Source organism: Arabidopsis lyrata, assembly GCF_000004255.2.
Source record: "Arabidopsis lyrata subsp. lyrata unplaced genomic scaffold ARALYscaffold_7, whole genome shotgun sequence".
NCBI lineage: Eukaryota > Viridiplantae > Streptophyta > Magnoliopsida > Brassicales > Brassicaceae > Arabidopsis > Arabidopsis lyrata.
In genome coordinates this window covers 20,532,241-20,548,385 of record NW_003302549.1, presented here as the reverse complement: position 1 = coordinate 20,548,385, position 16,145 = coordinate 20,532,241, and the positions used below count along the sequence as shown (strand labels likewise).

Sequence of the window (16,145 nt, the reverse complement as noted above, 5' to 3'; positions counted from 1 at the left end):
TTTTCCAAAAACTGAACGCCCAAAACATCTGCATAGTTTTTATTTATTTATAAGATATTCATATCTTTTGTTTCTTTTATTATAGAATAACTTAACGTGTTTTCATCTAAAAAAAAGATTGTATTTTCAGAAACAGTTTAACGAATTCACCAAAAAGGAAAAAAAAAACAGTTCAAATGAAAACCACCAAAGATGAGAGTCAACAGTATACTCGGAAGTTAAACAAAACAAAGATAAATAAATCAAAACAGTAAATATTGGGTTCCGGTTTGGATTAGATCCGGTTTTTCGGGTTCAAACTCAGCACAATAAACGAAACCACTTTCAAATTATTTCCTTAAACCCCATTTTCTGAAGAACTAATGATCCAAAAAAAATTCAAGAAAATAAAAGAGGCTTCAATGGCTGATCCTCCACCAAATCTCTCCATGAAAGCCAGAGAGATTCTTGCGACTCCAAGCCACGAAGGTTTAACAATGATCATCGATCAACTCTTCACACGTAAACAATCCGAAGAATACAAAACAGCTCGTACTCTCTACGATTTCTTCGTCTCTAACTTCCCAAATTGCTTAACCCTAAAGCTTCTCAAGATCTATCTTCATTCTTCCGATGAAGTCCTTAGACTCCGATCAATCTGTTACCTCTCTGAAACTCTCCCCGGTTTAACAAATCGCAACTTCAAACTCTCTCTTATCGCTCTCCATGAAATCAAACCGCTTTTGATTTCTTGCTTGACACGGCAAAATCCAAGAAAATGTGATACCAATTTCTTAAGAGTCATTGTTTCTTTCGTAGCTGAGAATGTTATGAGTTCTTATAATGGAAGATGGGAAGAGCTTAGTGAGTATATACTGTTGCTTGTGAATCAAGATCCGGTTAGGGCGTTTAATTACTTCATCGAATTGCCATTGCTTTACGGGGATTTCATTAACCGGTTCTTGGAGAAGTTACGTGAGGAAGTGTATAAGGTTTTGCTTCATCCTGAGAAAGATAAAGAAGAAGAATGGGTTTTGGCTTTGACATCTGCTGTTAAAATGGGGATTGAGATTTCGGATTCGGAAACGAGATTCGATTTGAGGAGAGAGATTCTTCACAATGTTATGAAATCTGCTTTTGATGTTATGTGGATGGGGATGGAAAGAGAGTTTCTGATAAGAGGGCTTCAATATATCGATAAGTACCTTGCGAAAGAAGCGAAATCGTGTAAATGGAGTAGCAAACAATGCGGTTTCGTGGCAGCGTTTGCGTATGGGATCGCAGGAGTTGGAACAAATACAAAGGAAGATGCTAAGAAGATCTTTGTAATGGTTACGAATATGGACAAGTATGTTCCGAATCCGGCCTTGAAACTCGAACATTTTTCGGTTGATAATCAAGATCTTGGAGTGGAATCTGACCGTGAATTGTACTACTACTTTTGGCAACGTACTCCAATGGAAGTCTTGAGTTTCTTTGCAACATCTGGTTCTGATTATAGGTCTAGAGAGATAGCAATCAAAAGACTCTATGATTCACTTTGTGATCATACTTCAAGCCTGTTTGAAATAGATGTTGCAGAGATTAGAGATCTTCAGCCATTGCTTATCACTTGCCTTAAGGAAGAAGGAATGCCTGAGAACATATACAAGATTCTTGGTCAGGTGGTGTTCCACGTTGCGCAGGAGACATTCACCTACGAAAAAGACCCGTGGTTCGATCTATGGGACTATATTGGTTCAGAAAGCAAAGCGGAGTTCAAGAAAGCGGTTTATATCTTCCAGTGTTTAACAATGCGGCTTGAATATAAAGATATTGTGGTTCCTGCGATAACTAATCTTCTTCCAGAGATTCACAGAAACCTAACCCCACCAAAGGAGTTGTTGGTTGATAACAGTAGCTGGGTCTTGGCGTTTACGGGTGCTTACTGTTCAGCAATTCACTTGCTAGAGGTCACAAGTCACGCGGGATTCGTTAAGGAGATTGCACATAAGATGATAGATTCTGTGAAAGAGCTTGTGGAAAGAGGAATGGAAGTTGGACTTGTGAGGAGAGCTTTCAGAGATCTTGAAAGTATTGTGGAGAAACAATGGGACTGGTACATGACTCGCGAATACCGATTCCTTAAGGGTTTGCTTTGGAGGCTCTACGCGATCAAAGGCATGAAAATGGAAAGTAAGTATGTGTTGTGGAGAATCAATGTTAATATTGAGAGGTCAGTGGATAAAAATCTTAAAGTGCTCCCAAAGAGTGAGTTTGATTGGCTGAACCTACCTGAGCCTTTGGAAAATTGATTTCTGCAGAATCTAGTTTTTTCTTTTCATGTGTAGTTTAGTTTGATGTGGAGAAGAAAATGATGTACCTCCATCGTTTCTTTTGTAGCTTCCCATTTTCAGTTTCATCAATGTTTTCTTTTAAGCGTTTATAGTTTTTCATACTTTTTGTCATCTCCAAATCCAAAGATTTTCGACAGCAAACATAACCGAGACTCACACACGAATTGGCTACAATCTTTGTCTATGATCTTTTCACAACTGACATAAAACACACATCAACTTGGTAACAAACGTACAAACAACAGAACCGGTCCCTAATTCAACTCTCTATGATTATTCATCAGATACATCTGAATCATCTGCTGTAACATCAGAGGCACCTTCTTCCTCATCATCCTCGTCTACATTACTCATTTTCACTTTGCTTGCCATTATTTTGGCTAAAGCAACAGCTTTACTTGCTCGGTGTGATCGGGTCATCAAAGTATTAGGAGCAGAAGGTGGAGGAGATGCTATCTCTTCTTCTTCATCAGAGGATGTATCTTCAGTCCTTGCTCTTCTTCTTGACCGAGCTGGTCTTGTTGAGCAAGGAGCAGGTGTCTGTGGCACTGTTGTAGTTGCCGTGATCTCTAAGTTGTAGCTTACTCCTAGTGTTTCTGTAATTAGCAAATAGAAAGAAACTAACAATCAAATTCTCCAAAGCATATAAAAAGGGCAACTCGAATAATTTAGCTTTACGTGTAAATAAACCAAACTGTAATGTACAAGGCAAAAGATCAATGTACCAAAGATGGAATTTGCTTGATCTTGTGTCAGATCCTCGTTTGGACAAGCATCCAAAGATTTTAGATGTTGAAGCACCGGTTTCACTTCTTTAAGAAGCTCCTTCTCTGAACATACAGAATCTGCGAGTAGGCTTAAAAGCTTTTTCAACAACTTTGTCACATTTCGATCTGATGGTTTCAGATGAAGCAGCACAAGTATTTTGCACAGCGCTGCAACATATGCCTTCTCAGCAGCAGTCTTCTTTTCTTTGAAGCTTAGCATCTATAAGAAACAATATTAGCAAAGGGGTTAACAAAATTGGTTAACTAGTGTTACAGACCGCAGTTCCTAATCCCGAGAGGACGATAGCTCTTAGCCAACTAGAAAGGGAAAATAGATTCAAAAGGTCAGATGTTTGCTTTTTTCACTCTCCCCTAAGCTTTCCTTGATCTTGAGAACAATATGTTATAGTAGCCTAAGGAATGCAACTAACCTCGATGGCCATGCGTATGGCCAACCCTTCTTCTGTACAGTTTAGTGGAGGCTGGATATAATCTTCTGGTGATTTATTGATCTGGCTTTCAGGCTCACCTCTTGTCTCTTTTTTGTATAGCGGGGTTTGCATCATCTGTAGAATAAATCTCGATGCTTGGACTGCGCGCTTGCGTTGATTTGATACAACATATGTCGAACTTTTAGTGTTTCCATCAATCCCAGGCCACATTGAGCGTATAAGAGGAACAAAAGCCTTTGACACGTATCCCTGCATTGCATGACAAATCATTCGGCAGTGTTATACAAACATGCCATGAAACACTGTTTAAACCTGTTGCTCTTATACACATCATGGTTTCCGTTACCTTATGCTTTTCTGAGAGGGACGCATAGTGCTCAAAGAAGACAGATAAACACTGTTTAAACCTGGACATTATAAAAAGAACATATCATTACTATTATTCTTGTGTCAGAATTTAGCAATCGAAAGAAACAAAATCTCTATACCTCAGTTGTTCTTTTGACTCCTCACTGAAATATAATGCAATTAGCTTCCCCAAAACGAACGGATAGAAAGATGCAGGCAAGTTTGGGTACTTCTCTCCTAGAAGAAGAAGTTTAGCAAACCCCTCCCCAACAGTTGCTTTAACTGACTCATTCTCACTGCTCTCTGTGAAAGCTCTCCAGTCATCACTTTCAAGTCCAGCATACAAGAGATCGAGCATTTTAAAGTTCATATCTTCTTCCGCATTGGATAAGTCAATGGGTGCAAAATCAATGCTTTCATCCTCAAATTGTGACAAGAGATCTTGTCCCATTGCCTTATCAACTTCTGTTGGGCTATGCCACATCCCAAGATCCACTAGTGCCTTGCAAGCCATAATACTAATTGGAGGAGGGCTTATGCAAAAAGCTGTACGTAGCTGCCTTACTAGCTCTTCGCTAGGCTTCTTCTCTAACAAACCAAAAATACCAAGGCCCTTTATAGCAATCCTTTGCACATCCAAGTGAGTGTGTTTTGCCTGCTTGACATTAATCATATCAGAAAGAGTGCTTGTTTTGCAGAGTCCATGAAAATCATGCCCAGGTTTTAATGCAAAAGGGATTCAACTGCATGATAAGCTGTATCTTAGCTACATAACTACCACTCCGTAAAACTGTTAACACCTTTTGACAGTTTTTCGATGAAACAAAAGGATGCAGAGGTCATATGGAATATCAGCATTTTAAATTGAAAACTGAAATGACAAATAAGCTGCTTGATGACAAGTAAGAAGAACTCAAAGTCTCATCAAATTTATCTAATCCAGATAATTTCAAAGTCAAAATTTAAGGGAAAATAAACTGGCGCCTAAGAAATATGACACTAAGAAATAAACAGAGGAGAGTAGAAAATATACCCCTGGAAGCAATAGAGCGTGTAATATCTCTTCTGGTTCAATAGCTTTCCCTTGCAGTGAATGTAAAGATTTTCCATTTTCCAAGAGAAGACTTGTCAGAGAAAGCATGTGCATCCACTGCAGGAAATCCGCAGTCCTTTCCCTGCAGGGTCTCGCTACTTCTTCAATAACAACAAGTATAACTTCTTCATATTCTCCAGGGGCAGCATGGACTTTCTTAGCCAATTTGGACACTGCCTCAGCCCAATCTTTATCACCACCAAGGTTTATACCATCTCCAATCACAATACTGTTCCCATCTTCATCTAATTCTTGCTCAAAAGGTCTGCGGAGCAGCTCCTGGACAAATGAGCTCGCAGTCTTGTGGAGCATAGCATCAGAGAAATCAAGCATCGTGCCCAACAATAATAGTTGCCTCGAAGCAAAGTGATGATTTGGTCCTGAAAACATTATATGTAAGCAGAGGTATCTCCCAAACAAAAACAACCAAGTTTTGTTATTAGAAAAAAAAAATTGGGCTCACCAGCTTCTATATGAGCTTTAACTAGATCAACATAATCAGAGACTGTTGCAGGAAGAATTCTTTCTAGCAAATCATTAGCATCTGAAGCTTCAGCGGCATAAACTGCTGCCTCAGCTCCCATCGCAGTAGCAGCATCAGAACCCTTTGCCTGTGTAAGAGTCTCATATTCTTAGCATGTCCCATATGTAATACTAACACTAAAAGCATAGAAAACATTACAAGATCCAAAAATTATATTTCAAATGCTAGCCTGTATAGTAGACAATATTTGAGTGAATCCAGGGACAAGCTAACGGACATATTTGTGTTCTCAAACAAAAAGCTATTCAATACAAGAAAAGGTGAAGCAAGCTGACAATAGGTTTTTTAGTATTTTGACGGTAATAATGTGCTGCCTCCTCAGATGCATTGATCTATGTAACCTTGTTTTGTTTGAGATATGAGTGAATAAAAAAAATAAAAATGTTGCAGTAAAGGTGTAACTTGAAATCACAGGACATGCTTTTTGATAGAAATTCTACGTATAGTGGTTGGGGATCACGAATATGATCACCTTTAGGTACTGGTCTTAAGATCTGGTGACCAGCCAGGTTTAGAAAATCAACGCAAAAAATTTATATTGAGATTGTCCAACGACCAAGATAATGCTAGTAATAAGCATTCTCTGGTTAATGAATCAAGCACTAAGTTAGGGAATTCATCAAGAGCATCGATAAACCAATTTTAAGCACACTATCATCCAACTCAGCAAAACAGGTAAATTTTCAGAACTTATGGCTTCACAAAAACCTTGTTTGAAGCATAAAGCACCTAACCTCAGCAATGAATAGTTGGTAAGTTGAAAACTTACTTGAGCACTTTTGTGTAATTTCCTGCATATAATCCTCCAGTAAAGAGCAATCTCTGGCTCCATAAGTTGAATGCTGGGTGCAGAACATGTGCTCTCATCTAACACAGGTATAAGAAAATATAAGCACATGCAGAAACTGCTAACTTATGCATTGCATTTACAGTCCAGACTTCAACAAACCTCTAGCTTCACCATCTGCTGACAATATGTACTGCTGGATGCTTTTATCATCGGTGGGCATTATCAATCCTTCACTCAACAGAACTTCCAACGCCGATTCTGCTACAGATTCATAGGTTTCAACGTCAAGGTATTTAAGAAATTCGATAGGATCTCCTCCACAAGAGTTAGATAGCCATTGCTCTTTCATTAGCTTCAAGCATTCCGCTGAAACATTTACAGCACGATCAGCGAGCCCTCTCTGAAGAATTGTGGTCCTAAGCTTGATGCTAAAGCAGGAAAATGAAGGAAATACGTCATGAGAAAGAGAAGGACAGCAGGAAAAAGGAAATCCAAATTTTGTCAATAGTGCTAAGTGTAGAACAGTTATTATTAGAAGAAAATAGCAAAAAAACCTCTATTTAGTGGTCAACTAAATGAAGAAAGAAATAAATAGACCAAAGCTTTAAGCCTAAATTCACCTCAGACTCTGAAGAGGAACTTTATTTGCAAGAACAGAGTAAGCTGCTTTGCGTACTGATTCATTAACGTCAAGCGTGCAATCAATAATTGCTTGGGTGGTTGCATTTGAAGGAGGCAGAGATAAAACAATTGTTTTGCGTACCTCCTGGAAACAATAAAAAGATCAGCAATAAGACTTTGGCAAGCATGATGACAAAAATGAGAATGTGATTTACGATATCCACTTTACCGGATTCTGTTCCAGGGGAAGCACCTCAAGTAGCAAATCAAGAATGTCACTATTCTCAGGATCATTCACAAAGCGTGAAAGAGATCTGACAGCGAATGTGCGGATAACAGGAACTTTGTCCCGAACACGCAACATCATACAATCAATTACATCATCCCATAGTTCATCCGCTACTTCCACTTCATCTGGCAGCCTCAATATGATCTGTAACGAACACAATGTACAGAATAAGTGACATAAAATTATATTCCAATTTCTAACATACATCAGAACCCGCAACGTAGCGCTGGTATTCACCTAGTATGAGCAATATACCCAACATAACTACGCTAAACACGAAGATAATCCTATATTTGACCTAATAGAACTTTTCCCAGTAAATTGAATCCTATAATTTGTAGAAGAAAGAACTCTAATCCTCTTATACCTCAGAAATTATCTGACACGCTCTGAATCTAGCGTTTCTATTCGCAGCCACAGATCCAACCACCAAAAACCTTAGAAATTCCTCTAGAAACTCGTCGCAATCGGAATCATCATCAGAATTACTACGAAGACAAGCAAATTCCGCCGCGAATCGCACAACACGCTCTGCTGCAGCGGTTCTTCGTTGAGCAGCGATGAAAAGAGGGGTTAGGGTTTTGAAAAACACCGAAGAGAATTGACGAATAGAAGAAGAAGACTCGGATTCAGATGAAGATAGCTTTGAACGGATTGTGGCGAGTTCCTTTAGCTTCCTGTTGTGAGTAGCGTATGATGTGCGAGTCTCGTTTAGGATCTTGGCGATTTTCTGGGTTAGGTTTCGATCTGGAGAAGCCATGGCGGTTTCGGATTCTTCGCCCATTTTTCGCTGAGAAATTTGAAATTTCTTTGGAGAGAAAAACAAAGTGTTGGTGAATTTTTCGAATCGACGACGCTCTTGTGAATGTGAGAGTTAGATCTGTTTTGTTTATTTCACCTGTTTCAAAATTTTCTATGAGCGGGAAAATATTTGATATTCTTTTTTTTTTTTTTTTGAAAATTAAATTGATAGATTTGAGTTTTTTTATTTAAATAAATATACATATTTAGTTTAATTTTTTTTTATTAACTATGTACAATGGTGTTTTCAACAACAGTTAAATTATTTTAACAATTGAAATGGTTGTAAAGGTTTGTTGAAAGGGAATATTGCAAAATCTACCACATTTTAACAATTGGCATTCAAAATCTACCACAATCTCAAAAAGCTTTCAAAATCTACCATATTTCAATAGCACATGTGGAATGCTGGACCAAAATACCCCTGATTGGGACAGAGTCTGTGTCATGGACAGAGTCTGTGTCAGAGACAGAGACAGTTTTGTCTGGCGCTTCCAAAGAAGGAGCAGGTCTGCAATAAATGCTGCACGGTTATTTAAATAATATGTTATATCAGGGACAAATTCAGATCTAATGAGTAATATAATTAGATCATGGACAAATTCAGATCGAATGGGTGATATAATTAGATCGAGGACAAGTTCAGATCGAATGGGTAATAGAATTATATCGGGGACAAGTTCATATCGAATGAGTAATAGAATTAGATCGGCGACAAGTTCATATCGAATTCAGATGGAATGGGTAATAGAATTAGATCGGAGACAAGTTCAGATCGAATGAGTAAGAGAATCAGATCGAATATGTTATATCGGGGACAAGTTCAGATCGAATGAGTAAGAGAATTAGATCGGGGACAAATTCAGATCGAATGGGTAATAGATATAGATCGAGGACAAGTTCAGACCGAATGAGTAATAGAATTAGATCGGGAACAAGTTCATATCGAATGAGTAATAGAATTAGATCGGGGACAAGTTCAGATCGAATGAGTAATAGAATTAGATCGGGGACAAGTTCATATCGAATGAGTAATAGAATGAGTAATAGTACTCGGGGACAACTGGATCTTTTTGTTATTTTGCAATAGAAGAAAAAAAAATTCAATAATCAGGGTAGGTGAAGACAATAATGCTCAACTAATTTGTTGACCAAAATAGATGGTGAAAAATCTAAATAAAATTCGAAACCCTTAAATGAGAACAATTGGTGGACAAGATGTGGAATTCATGATAATAGAGCAAGATGATGAAATCGGGGATAAGATCTAGACGCAATAGAGAATTTCCAATCGGAGACAAGATCTGGAGACAAAAACGAAAGTTAATTGTTTAGTCTCAGGAGATATAATGTTTCTTGGTTAAAGTGCACGTGTTTCGAGTGAGAGATAGATAAATAGAGAAGCTAATGTTGTAGGAAAGATAAATAGGGAGGAGAGATAAATAGGGAGGAGAAATAATTATGGAGGAAATATAAAAAGGAAGATAAAAAGGGAGGGCAAAATGGTAACTCTACATCAAAATGTGGTATGAATTGAAAGAAGGGAAGAAATGTGGTAGCTTTTGAAAGAAATTGGGAATAAGTGGTAGATTTTGTAGTTTTTCCTTGTTGAAAACACAATAATGATGTGGCAAACTTAAAGTGTTGATAAAATTCAACAGCGTTAAAAAAAAAAAAATTCTTATGTGACATGGCATATTTTGATTGGGCTGAAAAAGATTATTGTCGTTCAGATATTTTTCTTAGATAAATATATAGATTATGACATGTGGAGCGAATTGATTAGATACTCATATTCTTGATTTTTTTTTCATCTCAATTATTTCATAATAATTATAATTATGTAATTTTTATATCAAAATTTATCATTTTCGTACACAATAATAGATACTTGTTTCATTTATTTTTGACACAGAAAAAAATCATCTTTTATCGATACTTATTCAACTAGCATCCAAAATATTTTTGTATTTCGCTTAAAACATTGTTTAAATGAAATGGATCCCAATAATAATCCTTTTAACACTGATGACAAAAAAAAAAAAATCCTTTTAACACCTAAAATTTGTAACCATAGAAAACAAAAACATAAAAAATTTAAAAATATGAAATATAAATTTTAGGGTATGATGTTGTAATTTTATCAAACAAAATCAACGTATTGAATAAAAATTAATGGGGGTGTTGAAGTATGCTTTGGAAGAGAGGAAAAATGATGTCGAATGTTAAAAGATGGAAAAGGGATGTAATATTTCAACCAATGTAAATAGTCTTAATGAAAAACAAAACAAAAAATTTACAAAATATCAATAGAATAAAAGAAATGGGATAAGAAAAAATAGTCAATGTATCCACTAGTCAAAACATTTGGGTATTCGTTTTGGTTCCGACTAGGAACAATTCAAATCTTGGTATTTCAAGTAGAAGGATTTATATCCATTCTATAGTGTATACAAAAAGTTTGAGAGTAAGGGTATTTTAAAAATTCGGTTCAAAAGTATACTTGAAATATTGGGGAAAAAATAAAAATAAGAATAATTAATTTAAATCTGAAAAAATTAATTTAATGTAAATGATTAAATTTAAATAAAATTTGGTTAAATTTTGACCAAGCATAACTAAGAACTTTCGAAGACTTTGGTTATTTTGAGTATTTTGGTTATTTATACTAAGTCTAAATATAATTAATATTTAGATATATAAAATTATATTTTGGCTATTTTGGGTATTCATTCAGTTTTTGATTTGGTTCCGGTTCTTCGGGTATAGGAGTCTAGGATCTCTTCGACTATTTTATCGGTTCGAGGTTTAGTTCAGTTCTCTTTTTTTGGGTCGATTTCGGTTTCGGTTCTGGGTATTTTGTTCATGCCTAGAAATAATTTTTCTCTCTCAATTTTTTTTTTCTTTTTTTTTCTCACATTTCCATTACTCCACCTACCAGTCATAAAGCTTTTAATGGGAAAATGGAACAAAGACAATTCTTTGGTAGATAGAGCTGAATCACACTGAAACTTTTGTTTTGAGATTCCTTTAGACTTCAAGAAACGTTGGCCTGGTCCACTTCTTACTATATATATACATATATGCATAAAAAATATCATTCTAAAGATATCAGAGTAGCAATAATGCAGGAGCACTATTTGCAGCGTTTAGTGGAAGAAACGGCGTCGTACAACACTCTAGTCGGAAGTTTCTTCCCGGCAGCCTTATGGTCGCCATTGCCACATGTCGTGCAGACGTGGGCACGTAATTACATCGTCTCTCTAGTCACCTACTTCCTCATATGCTCTCTTTGGTGTTTCTATTTCTACCATTGGAAGCATGATGTTCATTTATCTAAAGGTACATTTTAGATATATAGTTTGAATGTATTAGAGATTTTTGTAGAACATCTAGTTTTAGTTTTCGTTCTTAGATTTTGGATTTTGAGTTTTTAAGTTTCCTTTTTGTAGAAAAAAAACAAAATTAAATAGTTTTTACTAAAAAGGGAAAGTTAAGGCGAAAAGGGTGGATGTATTATATTTTTTTATATTTTGCTAAAAGGGAAATGGATGTAGTTGTTGATTGGTACTTTGGTAGTGTTTGGTTTTTAGTGTTTTTGAACTTTGGAACACATACCAAAAATGTTTTTAAATTTTCAACTACATATACAAACCTAAAACAAAAGGACACTACCTTCAAAAATAACAAGATTTTTGAGTTTTAAAAACCATAAAATATTCATCACCATTCAACCATTCCACTTACAATTATTTTTACCTATGTTGGTTCCACTTACATTTATTAATGATTGACATATCACATATTGCAGAAGCTATCCCCTCGAGAAAATCAATAATGTTGCAAATTCACGTGTCGATGAAAGCGATGCCATGGGTCTCAATGGTTCCAACGATCTCTGAATATTTTATAGAAAAAGGTTATACAAAGTGTTATTTTTCAATAACCGAAGTTGGTCCAATCGTTTATATCACTCATACTATTATTCACATAATACTGGTGGAGTTCTGGATATATTGGACTCATAGAGCTTTGCATGACGTGAAGCCTCTCTATAAGCATTTTCATTTCGTTCATCATCGCTTCAACACCAAGACCTCTCTATCACCTTTTGCAGGTTAACATACATGTCATTATCTATTTTCATTTACAACTTATTAAATTTTGTCAAATATTATAAAATATAATATATTATTGAGTATATATATATATATTGAGTGTGAAGTGATCTTGGTCTAGTGGCAAATGATAAGTCCACAGAAGACAGACATCATCACACCAGGGATCGAGTCCCCGACTCTACAATTTAATTGTAGAAATTAGGCTAATGGGCCGGCCAGTTGTGGCCCAAATGTTGACAAAAAAAATATATATATATATATATTATTGAGTTGTGTTTTATATAAGAACACAAAATACATATATATAGTGTTAACATTAACATAATGTTAACACCCACATAATGTAAACTTTCCTAAACACATAAGAAAATAGTTTGTACAAGAAGTAATATAGAGATCTAGAATATTCTTCGGTTTGGGCTTCACTTCATAATGGACTTTAACGGTCTATATTAATTGGTCCGCAAGATACACATCTTGCTTATCTCCAATAAATTTAAATTTTCATTAGGAATATATAGTTGAATGATTTTATGCATTAACGTTTGCGTGTACAACTTACAACTTATGAACTAATGGAAACGATGAAAAAAAAAAAAAAGAACTAATGGAAACAAAAAACAATATTTGTAGGAGCGGCAAGTCATCCCGTTGAAGCAGTACTAGATGCGTTACCTTACACTATCTTCCTCTTCTTTGTGCCAATGCACTTCAAGACCGAATTAATCCTCTTGTCCATCAATGGGATTTGGACATTTACCACTCACGGTTGTCTCGAAACCAAGATGTGGCCGTTCTTGACCGCTGATTATCATACAATGCATCACATCATGCATCGTTATAACTATGGAAATTACACGATTCTCATGGATTGGTTGTTTGGAACACTTTGTCACCCTTACTCTACCGTTGATGAGCCAAAGTCAAAGTGATATGCATTGTAGACCATAAAGATTATATATGTATCATGATTCTATATGTTTCAGATATTTGGTTTTAAGAACATTTATAGGTAGATCTTAAACCATATCGTTCAAACGTGTACGATTTTTTCAACTATTAAATCATTAATGGACAACTTAAACATCATAAATTTCCGGTGACTTGTGAGTATTAAGAAAATAGAGATTATTCTACACGTATGATTTACTATTGATTACATCATTCTTGTCTAAATCATTAAGCCGTGCTTCTTGTTCCTACCATGTCTTAAAACATTTGTGAATATATATGTTATATGCTGAAGTTTTATATTCACCTCGATGAGAAGAATATGCGACCCTTTAATTAAAATCACATCCGTACATTTAACCCAAGTGAATTTTCATTTTCAAATCACTAACTTTCAATGATTTAGTAATAAAATTTGATGAGGGGTTGCTCTAAATAAACATTTTCATTCATTGAATAAAAGTTATCAACGTAAAGGTGAAAAGTGTATTTCAAAAAAGTCAATACAAGAAAATGGGATGTTTAAGTACATTGTCTAAACTCAAGATATCATGTGTGTGGACTAAAACTCGTTTCATGTTTGGGAAAATCACTCTACACCACGTGTACCTTAGTTTAAACTTGATGGATAAGATCATTTCCACTTGAGCCTCAAAAAGATAGAGTTACAATTTTAGTAGCCCCGATCCAAATCGGTAGTACGGAGATACCCAAATCAAGAGTCTCATATCATTTTATAAAGTAACAAAAACCTTTTTGGGGAAAAATTATTAGTGAAAGCTCAATATTACTATTTTCCCTAAGGTTTTCTTATTTACATTGGGTTGGTTGTCTTGGATTCTATTAAGGGTGTTAACATGGGTAAACCAACCCTTAACCCAATGAGTTTGATATGTTGACCGATTAATCATTTCGTTTTCTAAATTAGCTAATTAATAATACGACAATACTCAAGTATTTTGTTAAAAACAATATACTGGAAACTAAATAAGCGACTCTCCTATATCATTCACCGTCGTAGCATCAATTGTTTATGGATTTGTTAAGAGACTCGTTTTTTTTTTTTCTTTTACAAAACAGAGCATTAAAACTTCAAAAACAGATCAAGAACCATTTCACGTGGTGTTGGGATTAATTTACAAATATAATTTTTACTAATAAATGTTAGTTGTTATAGGAAGAACCATTTCACGTGGTGTATGAGCTGTGGCCAGACTCATAGCTTTGAGAAATCCGAAAGAAAGCTGTGATGTCGATTTTGGAAATCAAATCACCATGGAAAAAGCAAAGCTACCAATTCACAAACATCCTTTGTTACCTATAACTCGTTTTTTTTCTCGTCGCGGCTGTAACGGATGTGGATCTTATGGTTACATCTACGGAGGCTACCGTTGCAATGAGTTGGGGTGTGAGACTCCTGCGTTTCATAGAGAGTGTGCTGAGTCTTTACAAGAAATAAAGCACTTCTCTCATCCCGATCATCCTCTCAATCTTCGCCTAAACGACAAAGCATCTACATGTAATCGATGTGGAATACATCTGTTTAAAGAAAGCTATATCTATATATGTTCAATGTGTGACTTCAAGTTGGATTTACACTGTGCGAAAGGAAGCTGCTCCACTTCCTATTCTTGAAAACTCCAATGTGCACGAGCATCCACTAGAACTCTTCGATGTATGGAACTCTTCCAAGCGCGTTAGACAGAGAAAGTGCAAAACGTGCGACTCTCCACTTTTCTATGGAAAACTATGTTATGTATGTTATCAATGAATATCAGCTTCATCTTGTTCCAAGACGCATCCATTTCACTTGCAATGCTTGTGGGACGCTAGGTGAACAAAGTCCTTATTTCTGTCTTCAATGTAATATCATGATTCATCGGCAGTGTATCGATTTACCACGTGTCATAAACATCAACCACCACGATCATCGCATCTCTTACACCTCTCGACTTGGACATGGAAAGTGGATATGCAAAGTTTGCCGTCAAAAAGTAGATGGATTCTATGGGGGTTATACTTGCGTCAAATGTCCTAGTTTTGTTGTTCATTCACGATGTGCAACGAGAGAAGATATATGGGACATGATAGAGCTAGAAGGGATGCCTGAAGAAGATGAAATTGCGCCATTCGAGGTGATTGACGATAACACTATAAAACATTTTAGCCATGATCATATCTTACGAATCAACAAAGATCGCTATGGCCGAATTCTACCTGAAAACATTGTTTGTGAAGCATGTGTCCTCCAGATTTTATCAGAACCGTTCTACAGTTGTAAGCAATGTAATTTTATTCTCCACGAAAAATGTGCTAACCATCCACGGAAGAAACGTCATGTGTACAACAACCTGCCATTTACACTACTCACAAATGACGGCGAAGTTTATCAATGTGGGCTTTGTTTACAAGAATTCAGCGGTTTCAGGTATCAATCTAGCCATTCTGTTATTATAGATGTACGATGCGCTGCAATTTCAGATACACTTGAGCACGGAAGCCATCAACATTCTTTATATTACTATTCTAATACATATAAGAATTGTAGTAGATGTGGGAAGAAGAATTCGGTCTTTAGATGTGATGAGTGTGACTATAGTTTGGAAGGCAAATGTGCTCTTTTACCGGAAAAAGTAATGAATAATAGATACGATGATCATCCTCTCTTCTTGTCTTTTGGTGACATGAATGTGAATGGTGAATATTGGTGTGAGGCATGTGAAACAAAAGTGAATTCAAAGGAATGGTTCTATACATGCAACGATTGTGGGACTACATTACATATTTCTTGCGTTGTGGGAGATTTCTCATATATCAAGCCAGGTTCAACATTCACGAACACAGAAGTGGTATCCAACACCTCTATTTGTAGACCATTTTGCTTTGTGTGTAACGCTAGATGCAAGCTCCCTTCTATTCTTAAGTTTTCCAAGGCCGGTGTTGATGTATACATTTGTTCTTTCAAATGTCGTCGTGAAACTTATTAAAGATTGATATATTCTTCTATTTAAATTAATAAAATCTTTCTATTATATATTCTTCTTATGAATGCT

General features: G+C 35.9%; 4 protein-coding genes across 4 annotated transcripts; 3 read left to right on the top strand and 1 right to left on the bottom strand.

Moving 5' to 3' along the window:
• The first annotated feature begins 333 nt into the window (after positions 1-333).
• On the top strand, positions 334-2,367 carry LOC9304601. The gene has a single exon (XM_002870503.2). It carries the CDS (start codon positions 363-365, stop codon positions 2,271-2,273), a length of 1,911 nt encoding a protein of 636 aa, XP_002870549.2. The 5' UTR covers positions 334-362; the 3' UTR covers positions 2,274-2,367.
• Positions 2,368-2,426: 59 nt separating this feature from the next.
• Positions 2,427-8,186, bottom strand: LOC9306620 (condensin complex subunit 3). The gene is made up of 12 exons (XM_021019450.1): positions 7,587-8,186; positions 7,160-7,363; positions 6,930-7,075; positions 6,469-6,737; positions 6,289-6,386; positions 5,439-5,586; positions 4,916-5,355; positions 4,023-4,537; positions 3,881-3,941; positions 3,514-3,783; positions 3,041-3,302; positions 2,427-2,911 (listed from the first exon to the last, which is right to left on the bottom strand). The coding sequence occupies exons 1-12, from the start codon at positions 8,001-8,003 to the stop codon at positions 2,589-2,591; spliced, it is 3,153 nt and encodes a 1,050-aa protein (XP_020875109.1). The 5' UTR covers positions 8,004-8,186; the 3' UTR covers positions 2,427-2,588.
• Positions 8,187-10,654: 2,468 nt separating this feature from the next.
• On the top strand, positions 10,655-13,234 carry LOC9306619 (delta(7)-sterol-C5(6)-desaturase). Its single transcript, XM_002870502.2, has 3 exons — positions 10,655-11,362; positions 11,832-12,137; positions 12,775-13,234. Exons 1-3 carry the CDS (start codon positions 11,104-11,106, stop codon positions 13,071-13,073), a joined length of 864 nt encoding a protein of 287 aa, XP_002870548.2. The 5' UTR covers positions 10,655-11,103; the 3' UTR covers positions 13,074-13,234.
• A 991-nt stretch (positions 13,235-14,225) lies between these two features.
• On the top strand, positions 14,226-16,124 carry LOC9306618. Its single transcript, XM_021019302.1, is given in 3 exon segments — positions 14,226-14,703; positions 14,705-14,827; positions 14,829-16,124. Coding segments are annotated over 3 exon segments (1,710 nt in total). The 5' UTR covers positions 14,226-14,367; the 3' UTR covers positions 16,080-16,124.
• Positions 16,125-16,145: the final 21 nt, after the last annotated feature.

Bases quoted from the DNA above. Each gene is read 5' to 3' on its own strand.
- LOC9306619 (XM_002870502.2), top strand. From the start codon at position 11,104: ATGCATAAAAAATATCATTCTAAAGATATCAGAGTAGCAATAATGCAG. The intron at 11,363-11,831 runs GTACATTTTAGA...CACATATTGCAG, and splicing joins TGATGTTCATTTATCTAAAG to AAGCTATCCCCTCGAGAAAA. The intron at 12,138-12,774 runs GTTAACATACAT...CAATATTTGTAG, and splicing joins CTCTCTATCACCTTTTGCAG to GAGCGGCAAGTCATCCCGTT.
- LOC9306620 (XM_021019450.1), bottom strand. From the start codon at position 8,003: ATGGGCGAAGAATCCGAAACCGCCATGGCTTCTCCAGATCGAAACCTA. The intron at 3,303-3,513 runs GTTAGTTGCATT...TGTTTCTTATAG, and splicing joins CCATACGCATGGCCATCGAG to ATGCTAAGCTTCAAAGAAAA. The intron at 2,912-3,040 runs GTACATTGATCT...TGCTAATTACAG, and splicing joins TCAAGCAAATTCCATCTTTG to AAACACTAGGAGTAAGCTAC.
- LOC9304601 (XM_002870503.2), top strand. From the start codon at position 363: ATGATCCAAAAAAAATTCAAGAAAATAAAAGAGGCTTCAATGGCTGAT.